This window comes from Uloborus diversus, chromosome 3 (assembly GCF_026930045.1).
Source record: "Uloborus diversus isolate 005 chromosome 3, Udiv.v.3.1, whole genome shotgun sequence".
In the NCBI taxonomy this organism is placed as follows: domain Eukaryota; kingdom Metazoa; phylum Arthropoda; class Arachnida; order Araneae; family Uloboridae; genus Uloborus; species Uloborus diversus.
Genome location: NC_072733.1, coordinates 73,231,113 through 73,247,706, shown reverse-complemented (window position 1 = coordinate 73,247,706; position 16,594 = coordinate 73,231,113). Strand labels below are relative to the sequence as shown.

At 32.4% G+C, this 16,594-nt stretch overlaps 1 protein-coding gene across 2 annotated transcripts in view; it reads right to left on the bottom strand.

The window, feature by feature from the left end:
* Nucleotides 1-1,126: 1,126 nt before the first annotated feature.
* The window catches only part of LOC129218154 (uncharacterized), a 36,830-nt gene continuing 21,362 nt past the window's right edge, over nucleotides 1,127-16,594 (bottom strand). Inside the window, exons 3-4 of one of the 2 annotated variants that reach the window (XM_054852370.1) lie at nucleotides 4,896-5,025; nucleotides 1,127-4,809 (exon numbers count right to left, since the gene is read on the bottom strand). In XM_054852370.1, the coding sequence (XP_054708345.1) occupies nucleotides 3,920-4,809; nucleotides 4,896-4,920 (915 nt within the window). In that variant the 5' untranslated portion in view covers nucleotides 4,921-5,025 and the 3' untranslated portion in view covers nucleotides 1,127-3,919. Of the gene's footprint in view, nucleotides 5,026-16,594 lie in introns of both variants that reach the window. The other variant, XM_054852369.1, reaches the window with a different exon arrangement.

Here is a 16,594-nt window from a genome sequence, read left to right as displayed (position 1 = left end):
GGCAATAGAGAAAGTCGGGGGAAAAGTTAAAAAAAAAAAAAGGAAGCGGAAACTGAAAATATAGGAAAATATAGGAATTATAGGAAAATAGGAACTTTTTCAGAAATATAGGAACGCTGCATGCCTGCACTCCATTTAGAATAATTTCCCCTTACAACTACCTTTTATTTCCTTTTGGTCAGCCAATGTTTTACTCAAATGAAAAATTTCCCTCCTATTCCTATATCATCTAATTTGCTAAGTAGAGCAACATGCAGTACCTTATCAAAAGCTTTTTGAAAATCAATGTAAACAACATCTACAGGCTTCTTATGTGAAGTGTATTGTTGAAATGTAAAAACTCAGCTATGATTTTTTAATTGTTGGATATCAGATTTGAATAGTTTGATAATCATTTAAAAAATACCTGTTTTTATACCCATTCCACCCCACCTGACCCTACACTCCACCACTTCTGTCACTTTTTCCCACGGTTTCACCAAGCTATGCTCTAAACCAATGTGCGAATAGAGACTTAGGAAATTATCTCCACAGGCACAGTCACAGGTGTTTTTAGCAAGGTCCTAGTATCACATGGTAAATCAAAGCATTTGTGCACTCTTAAAATGCACAAAAGGCCTGAAATTGCAAGATGACTTAATTCGAAAACGAACTGCCCAGTTTTTCAATTCAACAAGCACTTTTTTATTTTTGGTGAGGGTGGGTACAGAATCTTCGTCAAAATAATCCTCAACTGGTGTCTAGTCAACGTAGCTGTTAAACCTTTCTTCAGCAATAATAGTTTCTTGAGAAAGTGGTTAATACATACCCGAATCTAATCCTACAAAATCAAAGCTAGCATCATCTGTTTCAGTGAGAGCAATGCTAACATCAAAACCGTTACTTTTCATTTCTCCTGGAAAATTCCCTGGGGCATCAACAGTAGTGCTCTCATTATTTTCTATGTATTTTTTCAACCATGAAGACTTTCAAATGCTTTTTCTTTCCAGGAGTTTTTGTAAGGTTTTGAACATTTAGTGGAAAGTTTGAAAGTATAAATGGAACTCAGTTAGCACATTCCTAGAATACTGTATAAACCCACATCTAATGAGTGTATAAGCTTTATTGGTAAGAACATTAAATGCAAACATTCAAAAGTTTTTATGGAGTTTTTTAAAGGTAATGTTTCAACAGATAAAAAGTATTTAACATTATCACCTAAATAAGAATTTGAAACACGTCAACTGAAAGTTTTGAATTTTCAGTTCAACTTTTCTTTTAACAACAATCGTCAATTTGATGTATCACATTTCTGCTCTAGTATTTACAAGATCAACTGCAAATGTGGATTTTTCCATTGCATGGCAAATTAAACAAGCTCTCATTTCGTTCTTGAATATACTAAAACACATACAGACACAAATCCATAGTATATTCGTAACTGTAAAAGACCTAAAATTTAAAATTTTACTTAGCATTGAGAGAACACAAGTTGCATTTTTTTTAAAAGCCAATATTACATTTCTTAAGGGAATATAACACCCTGTAAGAAAAAGTATTGTTAAATTTAATTGTAGTTTAAACATGTTAACTAAGATTAATAACATGATTTAGTTCAATATCACCATGATTGCTCCCCCCCCCCCCTTCTCTTGGATCATACATCATTTTTTTAAATCTTATTTAAGCAAACAAACGAAACTATGTCGCTTAATTTTTGTAATTCAGATAATATTTTTGCATTTTATGAACAATGTGACCACAGCAGAAATCCTCACCAGCACAAACAGTAGCTAATTTTACAAAAACATTTATACTTGTCGTGGCAGCAACATTCGAAATCTTAATAATTCTGTCAGAAAAAACCTTTTTACAAAATGAGTGACTTGAAAGTGGCTTTTTTAAAAGAAATAACTAAAACTGAGAGAAACAAAAGCTATGAATTTTTTTCTGACAATTTGTAACACAGTGGGTCCTTAAATGATATGCTTAAGCCACAATAAAGGTAATAAACTTTTAATTTGAAAGAAACAACATTTTTATTTAACCAAATTAGATATTCAAAGTAAAATATATAAAAGCAATCAACCTTTACATCAAATTTAACAACAGATAAACACAGTATCTATCATTACATGTATATTCTAAATGTATCACATTGTTCTTTGAGCCATATTTAGAGCAACAAGATCACTTAAATTACTAAATTTAAGTCGAACATTATTATACAATTTCTGCATGTGAAAGTTTTATGCACAAATGACCCTTGTTTGAAATCTTTTTATATTATGCATAAAAATGTCTGCAATGCATTAAACGTTTACAAGTGAGAAACAATTTTAGAGCCTTTAAAATAGTATTAAAGAATATAAACAAGAGAACTTATAAAAAGCAGCATTATCCTTTTTCTCAGTTTCGGTATAATATACTTTGAGATATCTAGCAATCTAGCATACACATTTACTTAATATTTGACCAGTATTATGACAATAATTTAAATTACTGAACTGTAACTCTATTAATGCAATTAAACTATGATTTTTTCATAAGCAATGTAATGCAGAAGATTCATAAGCAGTAAGTACTGAGTTAAACCCCACAAAACAATCTTGCAAATTATGATTTAACTTCTCAACATCACAATATGATTACTAATAGTAAGTATGGAAAAGGTTATTCCAAGGGTCCAACAACATTTGAGTAAGCTTCTGATAAAATATAGAAAAAGAAAAAAAAAGTAATATTCAAATAAATATTTCAGAAAATTAAGAGAATATTTGATAAATGAAGATAAACAGTTGTAAACATTTAAACTATTCTTATCTTACTTTTTAATAAGCATCATTTTAAAAGTAATAATCAGTTATATGTCAATATTTGGTAACTGAAATTAGAATTCTGTACCTAAAATAAAGATATACAGAAGCACCAAATGCTTCGTAGCAAAAATGTACCTTACGCTTATGTAATAAATAAATAAACATACTCAATAATGAAATAGAATCCACACAGAAAAGAAAAACCAAATAAAGAAAGAGAAATGTATGTCTCAAACTTGTTCTGCACAGTAAGTAAATGGTTGAAATTAAATGCATCTTGTAACACTTTTTACAGAAAACTTGAGTTTTAATTTTAAACTAAACCTAAGATCATCCTAAAAGAACTGAATTTTAAACTACAGCCGAAGCTTAGGGATATGAATATTTTACATTGTAAAAAAAATGTAAATTGTCATAGTCCAGACATTAGACAACAGCATAACTGACATATACATTGCACTAACAATATGAAGATGTGAACAAGTTCTTAGCTTGATAGCTTCTCTAATATACAGGTTATTAAGCAAGGAGAAAACAAAACAAGAAGAAAAAAAAAGCATACGATTAATAGCTAAGAGTAAATTATGTTGTTTTACCTTAAATAAGTTGCAACTTTTTTTCTAAAAGGAAGCATACTGAACAAAGTACATTCATATACACAATCATATACTATTTTACCTTCTATTAATATTGAACAAATACTTTGCAGAACGATATTAATACTAATCATAAATAGGTCATAAATAAAAGAAGTAATACAGAAAAAAGTGTTCAGCTCACGCAATTTGCCTCTATGTAACCAGAGCATTACAAGGTTCTTTTCATGAGAAAATTAGCACAAGTTTCACATCAAATTTCAATTTAAAAAAAAATTGGAAGCACATTTCAGACTCAAACTGTGGTTTATACTATATGCAATGAATAAGTGTTAATAAAACACCAGTTTCGATGAAATACAGTAGCACATTTTTAGCAAAAATCATAAGCAAATTAATAAATAGCTACCTTTGAATTTAAAATAGAGTTCAAGTAAAAGTCTTTGTTAAAAAGCATTTTAGCAGATCCAATCAGTATTTTTGGAACTTCAGAGTCGGTATACCTTTGAACTTTAAATATTAAGCCTATGAGAACATCTTTTTCATGGCACTTGCATAAAATTGATTCAGTTTTTGAACCTGACTTTTAAGCACTTGCAATTGCTTGGAAATTGCTTGATTTTTTGGCTCAAGCTGCTGAGCAGCTGTCAAATCTTCCTTAGATTTCTCATACTCTTGTAACTGCAGGTATGCTGCTCCTCTTCTATACAAAGCTTTGGCATTTTGAGGTTGAATAGATAAAGCTTTAGTTGAGTTAATTACAACAGATTCAAAATTGTGGTGTCTCATTTGGCATGCAGCAACATTTAGATAACATGATAATTTCAACCCTTTGATATCCATGCCTTCTTCTTGACCAGAAGGCACATCATGTTCTAAAGAAATAACATATTTTAAAGTTAACCCAAAGCGTCTAAATGCATACTGATATGCACCACGAGCATACAACTCTAATCCTCTTTGTTTATGATAGCTAGCTCTTCGCCACTTTTCTGTAATGCTCATTTCCCATATTTCAGGCTCTCTTGTATAAAACAAAAGTTGGAATTGTATTTTGACTAAATTTTCAGAATCTTCCTTAATAGCAGAGGCATTGTCATGTGCTTCATTAGAAGGACTCTGGGGAGCCACTTCAGTAGGAGAAACATTCTCTTCACTACCTGAATTTGGCTTATTTTCATCAGGAAGTGCCAGATTAGTATTTTCAGCAGAAATATTTGACTCACTACTAGATTCAGCATCAGGAGCATTTACAGGAGAATTTGAGTCACCCTTTATATCCTCTGTTACATCTATTGGAGTAATGCTGTCTGTATAAGCTTCTGGATCTTGAAAATGCACATAACATTCTTCCTCTTCTTTCATTGTTCGAATACAATCCTCAATTATTCGGTCTATGGATTCGTCAACATCTCCTACAATTATTTCTTTTGTTTGTATATCATCTAAACCAATCATAAGCTTTGAATCATCAGAAATTACTTTAATTTTACAAACTGACCCATCTTGTGGCGTATGATATCCATAACCTTTGGATACAACAGTCTTCTTAAATAGCTTTTTAGGTGCTTTTCTTAGAGCTGGCATATTTTCAAAAGAAATTTATTTCATAATGGATAAACTTCATAATTCTACAAATAAAGAGAAAAAGAATCAAAAATACTATTAAAAAATCATAAATTGGACACTTCAGCATCTGTGAGGATAATGTTCTTGGAACACCATACGAAGTTGAAGTACTCGAATGTTAGAGCTATTGTCTTACAGTATAAGGGGCTGGGTTTCAGAAAATTTTAATGAAGAAAGCACAGTATGATATTGTGAAAAATGTTGAGAGGCAGATTTTACAAGACTCAGGCACGTCAGATACATACCATTTTTTATTTGCTGAAAATTTTAGTGGTTTCTTCTAATAATTTTAGAATATATGTATTTTTTTCTTTTTGTCCAAAAAAATTTATTGTGACCCATAAAAATTCCAGAAGTTGGTCTTGACTTTGTGTTTTTCTCAAACCAACAACTTTCAATATTCAATTCTCTCGGGGCATTGAGCAAAATTTTTTTGTGTGATTATGTCAATATTTAGGGTCTAGTAGAAATATTTTGTATATTTTATGGCTGACCTTCAGCAACGCCAGTTAGGGGTGGCCAGACTTTGCTGAAGGGTGTGAAAAAATAGCATATTGTGACCTCTTAGAGATTTAGCAAATAGTTTTCATCTGCAATTCATTTAGTACTACATATGTTTTACTCAATTGTCTCATTAATTGTAAGAATAAACCTCTCTGCTGATGAAAAATAGATATTTTTGTACTATCAAAATAGTACTTTTTGTGACTTTATATCTATGTGCACCAAGGGTCGGTATGGAACTTGATGAGTGTATTTCAAAGTATAATCCATGACTTTTAACACACAACTCACACAATTATGGGCAATGATCATACACACTTCAAATTGAAGAAATGGAATACATGTTAATGGTGCATCCAGTTAGTTGTAATCAACTTATATGCTTTATAAATTTTTTTTTATCATATGACTACTCAATTAGGTAACCATACAATTATTTTAATGTCATAATATCGCTATTGTCATAAGTAATAAAATATGGCTTAGTAATTGCTTGCTATCATGGTAGTTTAAATGTTATAATGGTGCCACCTGAAATGGAAGAAAAGAAGAAGTTTTTGTATGATCTGTTTATGAGTGGAGAAATATCAGGAAGAAAAATTTCTCTAGAGAAAGCAGCAATGGAAAAGGGCACAGTCGTCAATACTGAATGCACAAAAGTGTTTATTCCTCAGGAATGTTTAACTAAAGCAGAGATTCAGTCTTTCTTCAAGAATGTTCAATATTGTTTTTTCTTTTCTTTTTTTTTTTCAAATGGAAAACTGCAGCCATCATCAATGAACAAAATTGAGGATATAATTGAGAAGAGAATTTGAGAAATTAGATAAATTATACTTTTCTGTTTTCTACTTATATATCTGACATGCACTATTAGTTATTCATTGTTTTATGTTTTTGTTTCAGAACTGAGGTTTTAAAACAGCTTATAAGATCCACAAAACCATGAAGGATATTTGAAACAAAGAGTTTTCCTGAACAAATTGTGTAAAACGTGTCCAAACAACTGTACAACTATATCTGTAACAAAATGTAAAAAATACAAATTTGCATAAACTTTGTATACTCTACTATGCACCCTATTAAATCACCCCCTCCTGCTCCACACTGTGTTAATCATGGAGAAAGTTTAAATCTGGATGTGTTGATTGAATTGAAAACTGAAATATGTCAGTTTACCATTGTGAAAAAAATATTATCTGCATGAAAAGAAATTGCCTACAGAGCTGTAATTTGTTTGGGAAAAGAAACACTTTCCAGTTTGAAATGCAGTTATTAAGTTCTACACTGACCCTCAGTGCACTGAGATAAAGGCTCTTGAAAAGTACACTTTTTAGCATCTTGCAATACAAGGATTGCTATTTTTTGGCAGCACTGAAGTTGAGCCTTGCAGCTAATGCAATTATAAAATTATCTATATATATTGTTACAACTAAAAAAAACTATGTTTGCGGCTCAGGGTATAGAAGCCTCGGATACAAGAGGCCTCAAATACAGCACTTTTTCACTTTCTTCGAATAAGTTTGGCCACCCCTGCCGAATTGCACTGAAGGTCAGTCACAAAATGTACAATATATTTGAATTTAGTTACTAAATGTCATGTTATAATCACAAGAAACTTTTTGGCTGATGCACAGAAACAATCAAAATTTTAAAAATGCCAATTTGGAAAAACCTTTATGTCGAGTTAACTTTACAAATTTTTAAAGGTTCTAAAAATTTTTTTAGAGGAAAAGAAAAAACAAGTGTTTTCTGAAATCTTTAGAAGAATCCGCCATAAAAATTTCAGCAAAATAAAAAATGATGTGTCTCTTGACACCCCATTTCTGCCTCGTTCTTATTAAAAAACGAACTGTGTCTTAACTTTTTACATATATAAAAAAAAGAAACCAGATTGCATATTAATCAGATAGGTTTACACAAATAAAGGTTTATTTGTCAGAAAAATATTCAAATCCTTTGTATTTTTTAATCACTTGGTAGAATTTATCTGATTTTTATAAATAAACAGGTATTGCAGAGTAACTGATAAATTTGTTTAAACTAGTGGTTAGGATACCTGGCTCTCACCCAGGAGTATGTCCCCCTCACCCAGGAGAAAATGAATCCATGCAGATTCCTTTCTTGGTATGGGAAGGATGATGCTTTTAAGTGGGCGGATAAGTGGGGTATGGCAGTTAATGTAGGGAAACGTCAAGTGCTACACTAAGGTCATGGAAATAAGCATACAAGTTATCGTTTACAGGGTTCAGTCATTTGTCAGCAGAAAATGTTATTGATCTCGGTATCTTAATAAATCAGGATTTTAAGTTTAGTCAACAGCGCAGCATTGCAACTAACAAAACCAACAGAATGCTTGGGTTTATGAATAGGTCTATTTAAAACAAATCTAAGAAGGTTCTTCTGCCTTTACATAGGAGTTTAGTAAGACCTCATTTGGAGTATGCTGTTCAGTTTTGGTCGCCTTATCTGAAGAAAGATTTTTCTGTATTGGAAGGGGGTGGGGGGTTCAAAGAAGGGTAACTAGACTAGTAAGGGGATTTTCAGATTTCGATTATGATACCAGACTTAATAGGCTTAATATGCATAGCCTGCAGCAAAAGGAGAGACAGAGAGGACATGATTCAGTTGTTTAAATTTATCAAAATGAAGATGTTAATGGATTAAATGTTTGTGCGGAAAGCAGATCGAGGGATCATTGTTTTAAGATATTCAAATCTCAGGCTAACCTGGAAATTAGGAAAAACTACTACTTTAGTAGGGTTGTAAGCACTTGGAACAGCTTACCAGAAGAAGTTGCAATGAGCAAGGGGGTGGTTAGCTTTAAGAGGGCCATTGATCTTCTTTGAGGACTAATAAATTGACCAGGACCAGTCTAGCTGGGCCCAGAGCCTGTTGCTGGTTTGTATTTGTATCTGTAGAGGAGCATTTTCTACTTTATCAATTGTATATTTTGCAGTTTTACAATTTAGCCCTGAGTTTTAACACTCACAATTTTTTAACTGGTCTAAAGTTGTAATTATTTTCAGAAACAATCTTTCAGAAACAAGCATTTAATTTTTCAAAACCATATTGTAAATTAGTCATTAAAAGTCATGTAGTGAAAATATTTTTAATTACGAGAAAGGACAATTCTTGAGTCAAAGGAGGAAGAAAATACTGAATAGCACATTTTACAAATATTTCAACTATTTTTTACGCTTTTTTATTTATTTATTTATTTTTTGGATACAACTAATAAAATAAAGATTAATTGTGCTATTTCCATCACTGACTCAAAAAAAAAAAAGAGAAAGAAAATATTTGCAAAACACCACGGCTCTCATTTAAATTAAAAAAATTTCTGCATATGTATGCTTGTCACTACTACTCAAAATGTAAGTAAAAACAACAAATATGAAAGAATAACTGTGCATAACAAATGTATACATACTTTTATGTCACATTTAACTGCCCAACTGTTAAAGATTTCTTAATTTAAGTCTAATGGACAAATTGTAAATAATACAAATAAAATTGTCCAAAAAGCTTTAGTCCATGTTTGTCAAACGGTACTAAAGTCAATAACGGTACTAATATCAAATGCCAACAAAATTGAAGAAATATTCCTTTATAAGAAATGCTACTAACATTTATATTCACAGAGTCTTTCATTTTCCCAATAACCATGAAAATATTAGTCACCATTTGTATTGGAGAAGGAGCTCTGTGACAATTTCCAAATTCTGTAACTTGTTCAATACGAGGTAAAAATGACTGGAGAACAATTCATGAAACTATATTTGTATGCATTTTAATGTTCAAAAAAGAAGTCAGTCAAATTTATGTTGAATTTAAAAGAAGGAAAAAAACCTATATTTTTCACCATGAACTTTCTGAACATTATCTTCACCTAAATCAGAACAAAGTTTAGAAAAAATGATAAATGACTGGGTCTTACTGTAATTAGTTGCGTTGGGCCCAGTGATGGCACAGGGCCCCAAATTTCAGCTAGAATCCAAAACAAGAGTACACTGGTTTTAGATATTACTAACTGTAACTAAACGAACAAGTTTTCTTACAGTTGCGGACTGATATACCAATAGGCTCATGAGGCTTGGTTTAGGGGCCCCCCAAATTTGTTTTATCAATATTTTGAAAGACGATGCTATAGGCTATAGGGACTGAAGCTTGACTGGAGTTTATAAAGCTTGAATACGTTTGTTTTAGATGTTACCAACTGTAATATCTAAAACAAACTGATTATCAAACTGTAATATCTAAACTCCTGATTCCCAGGTATGGAGTGCATAGGAGTTGGTTAAACCAACAGGTTAGGTGTATGAACCTGGTACTCAAGGAAATTTGCGTTAAGCGTAGTATCAGGTTTATTGATGTGTGGAGTAAATGTAAGCGTGATTGGATTGCTAGGGATGGCCTGCATCTGAGCTCTACAGGGGTCAAAATGGTTAGTGGTTTGGTTTTAGAGGCTTCAGAATCAAAAAACTAAGTTGGAATGGGGGGCATGGTTTAAGGAGCAGAATTCGAAAGGGTATTAACTATTTGGATTTTAGTAGAAACGGAAATAGGGTGGCTAATAAGAGAAAAGATTTTAACAGCTGGGATTCAAATAATCGTGCAGCATTAAATAAAAGTAAGATGGGCTTACTTAAGGTTTTTTATACAAATGCTCGTAGTATGAGGAACATGATGGAAGAATTGAAAAGCATAATTATAGATGAGAGGTTGGATATTATTGGAGTTACTGAGACATGGGCAACCAAAAGTGATGATGATTTATTATCTATTGCTGGGTATAATTTGTTTAGACAAGATAGAGTAGGTAAAAGAGGTGGTGGGGTTTTATTTTATGTCAGAGACACTTTAACTTGCAATGAATTGGTAATTAATGATAAACCTAATGAGATTGATATAATTTGGCTGGAGTTGATGAGCAACTTGAATCTTCAGTGGGCAGAGTTTAAGGAAAAGCTAGCGAAAACGGTTGGGGATCATGTTTCTTTTAGGAGAAAGGGTGTCAACACTAAAATTTGGCCAATGTGGTTCTCCAGGGAAACTAAAGACGCTCTAAATTACAAGCAAGCTGCTTTTCATAGGTTTAGAGAAACTGGTCACAGTGCAGATAGGCTCCAATATTGTGAGGCAAGGCGTAAATTTAGGTATTTGGTACGGATTCAGAAAAGAGAGTTGGAGCAAAGACTGGCAGATAACATAAACAGGAATCCCAAGAGGTTTTTTGCATACGCTAATTCGGGGAAAGTTCGAAATAGTCATATTGGGCCACTGGTTGATGAGCACGGAATTTTAATTCAGGACAATAGTGATATTGCTAAATGTTCTTAATAACTTTTTTTTCAGTGTTTTTAACGATAACTGTATCCCAACAGTTGACACCAACAAGACACAAGCTATAGTACAGCTTGAGGACTTTGTATTTTCCAGGGATGACGTTTTACTTCATTTGAAAAAAATTAAAGAGACTAAGGCTCCGGGACCTGATAATATTTATCCAAAAATTTTAGTTGAATGTGCGGAGGAATTAGCAGACGTAATCGTAAATATTTTCAATGCTTCTTATAACTCAGGGACAGTGCCAAAGGACTGGAAGCTGGCTAACATTACACCGCTCTTCAAGAAAGGTTCTAAAGGGAGTGTGGGAAATTATAGACCTGTGAGTCTAACTTCGGTGGTTTGCAAAATTTTTGAAACATTGATAAAAATTGAGATAGTAAATTTTCTAGAGACTAATAATCTATTGACTAGTTTTCAGTAAGGTTTCAGGAAAGGCAAATCTTGTGCAACTAATTTATTACATTTCTATGACAAAGTTACCATGGCTTTGGACAATAAGAAGCCTGTAGATGTTGTTTACATTGATTTTCAAAAAGCTTTCGATAAGGTACCGCATGTTGCTCTACTTAGCAAATTAGCTGATATAGGAATAGGAGGGAAAACTTTCATTTGGGTAAAAAACTGGCTGACCGGAAGGAAACAAGGGGTAGTTGTAAGGGGAAATTACTCTAATTGGAGTGAGGTTTTAAGCGGGGTTCCTCAAGGATCAGTGTTAGGGCCTGTTTTGTTCATTGTTTTTATGAACGATATTCACAAAAATATTTCTGGGAACATGAATTGTTTTGCTGATGATGTCAAAGTTATGGGGACTGTAGATAATGAAGAACAAGCAAAGCAGCTGCAAGAAGATCTAGATCATATTACGGAGTGGGCTGATAAATGGGGTATGGCTGTTAATGTTGGGAAATGTCAAGTGCTACATTTAGGACATGGAAATAAGTGTACAAGTTATTATTTGCAAGGTTCAGTCATTAGTCAGGCAGACAAAGTTACTGATCTGGGGGTCTTAATAAGTCAGGATTTAAAGTTTAGCCAACAGTGCAGCATTGCTAGTAACAAGGCCAATAAGATGCTTGGGTTTATCAATAGATCTATTTCAAACAAATCTAAAGAAGTTCTTCTGCCCTTATATAGAAGTTTGGTACGACCTCATTTGGAGTATGCTGTTCAGTTTTGGTCTCCTTATCTTAAGAAAGACATTAATGTATTGGAAAGGGTTCAAAGGTGAGCTACAAGGCTAATAAATGGACTTTCTCACTTAGACTATGATTCCAGGCTTAGAAGGTTAAAAATGTACAGTCTTGAGCAAAGAAGAGACCGAGGGGACATGATTCAGTTGTTTAAATTTATTAAAATGAAAGATGTTACGGGGCTGAAGTTTAGCACTGAAAACAGGACAAGGGGTCATTGTTTTAAGCTATTTAAATATCAGGCTAACATGGATATTAGGAAAAATTATTATTATAGCAGGGTAGTGGAACCTTGGAACAGTTTACCGGAAGAGGTGGTAATGAGCAAGGGAGTAGATAGTTTTAAGAGGGCCATTGATCTTCACTGGGGATTGTAAATTGAGTAGGACCAGTCTAGCTGGGCCCAGAGCCTGTTGCTGGTCGTCATATTTGTGTTTGTAACTAAATAATGGGTTATCTTACAGCGGGGCCACATTCATCAATAGACCAATGAGGCCTGGTTTAGGGGCCCTCCACATTATCTGCATCAACTCATTGATGGAGCATCTTAACATCCAAATTAGAAATGTGTAAAGAACGACATTCAGTTTCAGTAAAAAGTCTCTCTGATACAAGGTGATCAGCAACAGCAGATGCGGTATTGGCCATTAACTTGGATGCTCATACGTTAAAAAGTCTTTTCAAGAGATTTGTAATGTGAAAGAAGAGAAAAAGGTGACAAGGGTAGAGCATGGATGTCGTATTAACCAGATACACATCTAAAAACCGTTTACATGGGAAACAAGCTCTGAAAAGTGCATGCATACAACAACTTTTGTCGGAGCCTGATGGGAAGAAAACAGCATTGCATCACCGTAGGCTACACTTTTGCCCATATATTTCAAGCTTCATGCATTCAATGGCGGCCATTGGCTTTCGCTACGGAGTTGTGCATCTAGTTATACTACATCTATATGCTAGAGGCGACAGCACTTTTGAAGATGGAAAAATATGAAACCACTCTAATGACTGTGATTTGGAACACTATTTAGCAAAGAATAAATGCTATTAGCAAATCATTGCAAGTAATAGCGTATGAACTCTTGAAAGGTTCCAACTGAATGAAATCGTTAGAATGTTTTCTTATTAATTTTCAACAAGAATACGGAAAAGTAGAAAAAGAAGCAACTGATATTTCAGGTTCATCATAAAGAGAGGAAGATGTGCAAACTTGCAGACGTGGAAAGAGAAACTTTTTTTAGAGAAAACAAAAAAGCAGTACACGAGTTTTCAACTAGAGACAATTTCAAAGTGAATTCTTTTCTTGTGATATGTGATAACACAAAGGAACAGTTATGTCTAAGGGCTCAAAAATATGAAGTTGTGCTTGAGCCATTTCGAATCTTCTTTGATTGAAACATGACATCAGAAGAAAGAAAAGCATTAGTCAAATGTTTGAAGTATATGTACAGAAATAATATTGATGTTTGCACTTTGAAAGATGAATTTAATTATTTCATTACGTTTCTCCAAGAAATTGAGGATACCTTTAAAACAACACCATAAAATCCAGACACATTAGGTCTCTTTTGCTATCACATTTGTCAATCAGCTAAAGGAATGTCTTGTACATTTCCGAACATGGAAACATAGATGAAGTTTTTTTTAGCCATTCCATTGTCTAATGCACCTGGTGAACGATCCTCTTCACTTTTGAAAAAAACAAAACATTTACGAGAGAAATTGGGAGAAGAGAAACTGAATAACTTATCTATTTTATGCATAGAGAAATGTTAAACCGCATTGACACTAAAAAATAATTGAAGGTTTTGCCACCAGTAAAACACGACAAAAATTCATAAAAGGTGCTTAAAAAATTATTGTGTAGAGCAATATTGCTTTTAATTTTTGTTCATATGTTATTTTTTTCTATTGGAACTTCTATTTTTTCACCTAAGTATGGGGGGGGGGGCACAAAGATTTTACCGCTTAGGGCCCCGACTTCACTTGATCCGCCTCTGTGGATGCACATCATGTATCAAATGAATTATTTGGATTAAATATCAGCCATCAGCCTAATATTCATAGTCTTTGATAAGGGCCTAAAATAATGCACTAGTAAACTAGTTATCATATTACTATTATACAAAAACTAATTACAGCTAGTTAAAGATTCCTTGATTCAGAAATACTTAAAAAAAAAACTTTGTACTGGGAAAGAAATGAAAACAAGGCTTTCATTTATAATTGTTAACTTCAGTGCTTTCCTTCCCTAATTATTTGTATTCCTTTTGTTATTTATGAGCACTCTTTGTTAGAATGAAACTTGTAAAGATAAAAAAAAAAGAAAAAACAAAGAAAGATATGAAAATAATTAAAATTTGCACCTCCTTCAAAAGACTACAAATGAACAAGCTAAATTTTTCAAGGAAGTTAAGGTAATTAACAGATCTTGGCTCTTGCAGGGTTCCCACTCTTCCAGCAGATTAAAAAATAGGGCCTTTATATGGCCTTTTTATGGCACATTTTAAAACTATTTAGGGCGAATTCACGCCAATATCGCACACCAATTCCCTTTGATGTCTTAAATTTATTTACATGTATTTTTTTTTAAATCTATCATTCATAATTGATAGGTGATTTTGAAATGCGTTAAATAGCACTTTTTTTTTTTTACTTGAAAGCAGCGTTTTAAAATGTTGCAACAAAAGTTCTGTGAGAGCTACAGAGTTGTATGATAGCTCATTTTAAAGACAATTACATGCACATTAATAAGTTTATGTAACTTGAATAATTGTGGAGAATTTTTTTCATACAATGGTTAAGTTAAAAAATTTTAAAGATAGTGTCTTAATATTTTTGGAAAAAACACATGATTTTTACTGCACTTTAATGAATACAGAGAATTTCAGAGTGGGACCATGAAGTTACAGATCATCAGTTACAGCAAATAATGTAGGACACATTACTACAATTTTCGTTAAAACTATTAACTGTGGAACCCTTCATGATCCCACTGAAAATGTTTGGACATTTTTATAAATTTGCATTAAAAATCAAACAGTATTAAAAAAAATTAAAGGACACCATCACAAAAAAATTTCCATTTTTATATTTTAAATTTTTATGGAAAAAAAATTTTCTTGAAAATTATTCAAGTTACAAACTAAAGTGAATGTAATTTTCTATTAAATGAGAAATTATAAAACTCTGTTGCTTTCAGAAAACATGAGCTATAACATTTGAAAGCGAAATTTTGCAAAAATTTAGGTTGTAGATGAGCATGATGAAAAATATGTAAGAAACAAGATATTTTGACTACATTTCTGACAAAGCATCAATAGCTAGTTAAAGATACCATTTTATGTGTAATTTTAGAGAGCTCCCCCCCCCCCCTCTAGGAAAATTCATATGTTTCCAAACTTAATTTTAAAGGGGGAAAAATACTTTCTTCTTTTTCTGTTTACAAAGTAATAAAATAAAGTTATAATCAAGAAAATTTTCTGTTTTGAAATTTAACAGTCTTTTAAACATTTGAAGGGAATTCATATTTTTGTTTTCTTTAAAATACAGGTGGAAATTTGCTACCTAAAATAAATAGTTACAATTCTGAAAACAAAACCTATGCAGAGCAAGTTTTAAAGGAAAGAAGGTTTTAATGACATTCATTCATTACTGACTTATGTTGACATGTTTTGAATGATATTTATGCTTAACATTTATTTAAAAAAAATTGACAGTGCAAAATTTCTAGACAGGGGCTTCAGCTCCACTATGCTCCTCTTATGGGGGCCCATGATTATTTGTAAGACTTATTTACTTCAAAATGCATCACTGCACATATAAAAATTAAAAAACAAAAGATATTAAAAAAATATTTATGAAATGAAAGAGTTGAAATTTTAAAATGCATGCTATAATTATGCATATAAACAGTGAATATATGTATACTTTTAAAGGAAAGTGGGTATATAACTATTTGATGCCAGATTTAGAGTCAAAAAATTGTAAGTACAGGGTTTGTCCGGAAAGTAATGAGCCTTATTTTATTGTGATGCGACCGTACGCCGCCGAGCGGCGCAACCGCTTGGAAGTGGTGGGGGGAACCCTAAGCTTTCCAGCGAGCCATGCCTCAGTCGCCTCTGTCGCGAAACAACTTCAAACCCTCTTCTGCCACGCGGTTATAACAGATACATGAAACCAATTAACTTATAGAATTTTATTGAAGAAAAATTATGAACTAAATGAACGAACATAAATTAAAATCATAACATAACTAATAGAAGCAACATAAGCACTTGAACATGAATTCACTGAGTATATATACACCAAACTGCTTGGCTAATACTGTTGCCATTTTAAAAAACATAAAAGTTTTTCCACATACTCCCCACCTGTACTCTTTAATGAGTACACTAAAACTTAATATAAATTAAACAGATCTATCAATTTAAACTAAATTAGACATTTCAATCATCACTTAAATTAACAATCAACTTACTTCAGTCTGAAATTAAACTAATTTAAACATTCAATAAACAATACATTT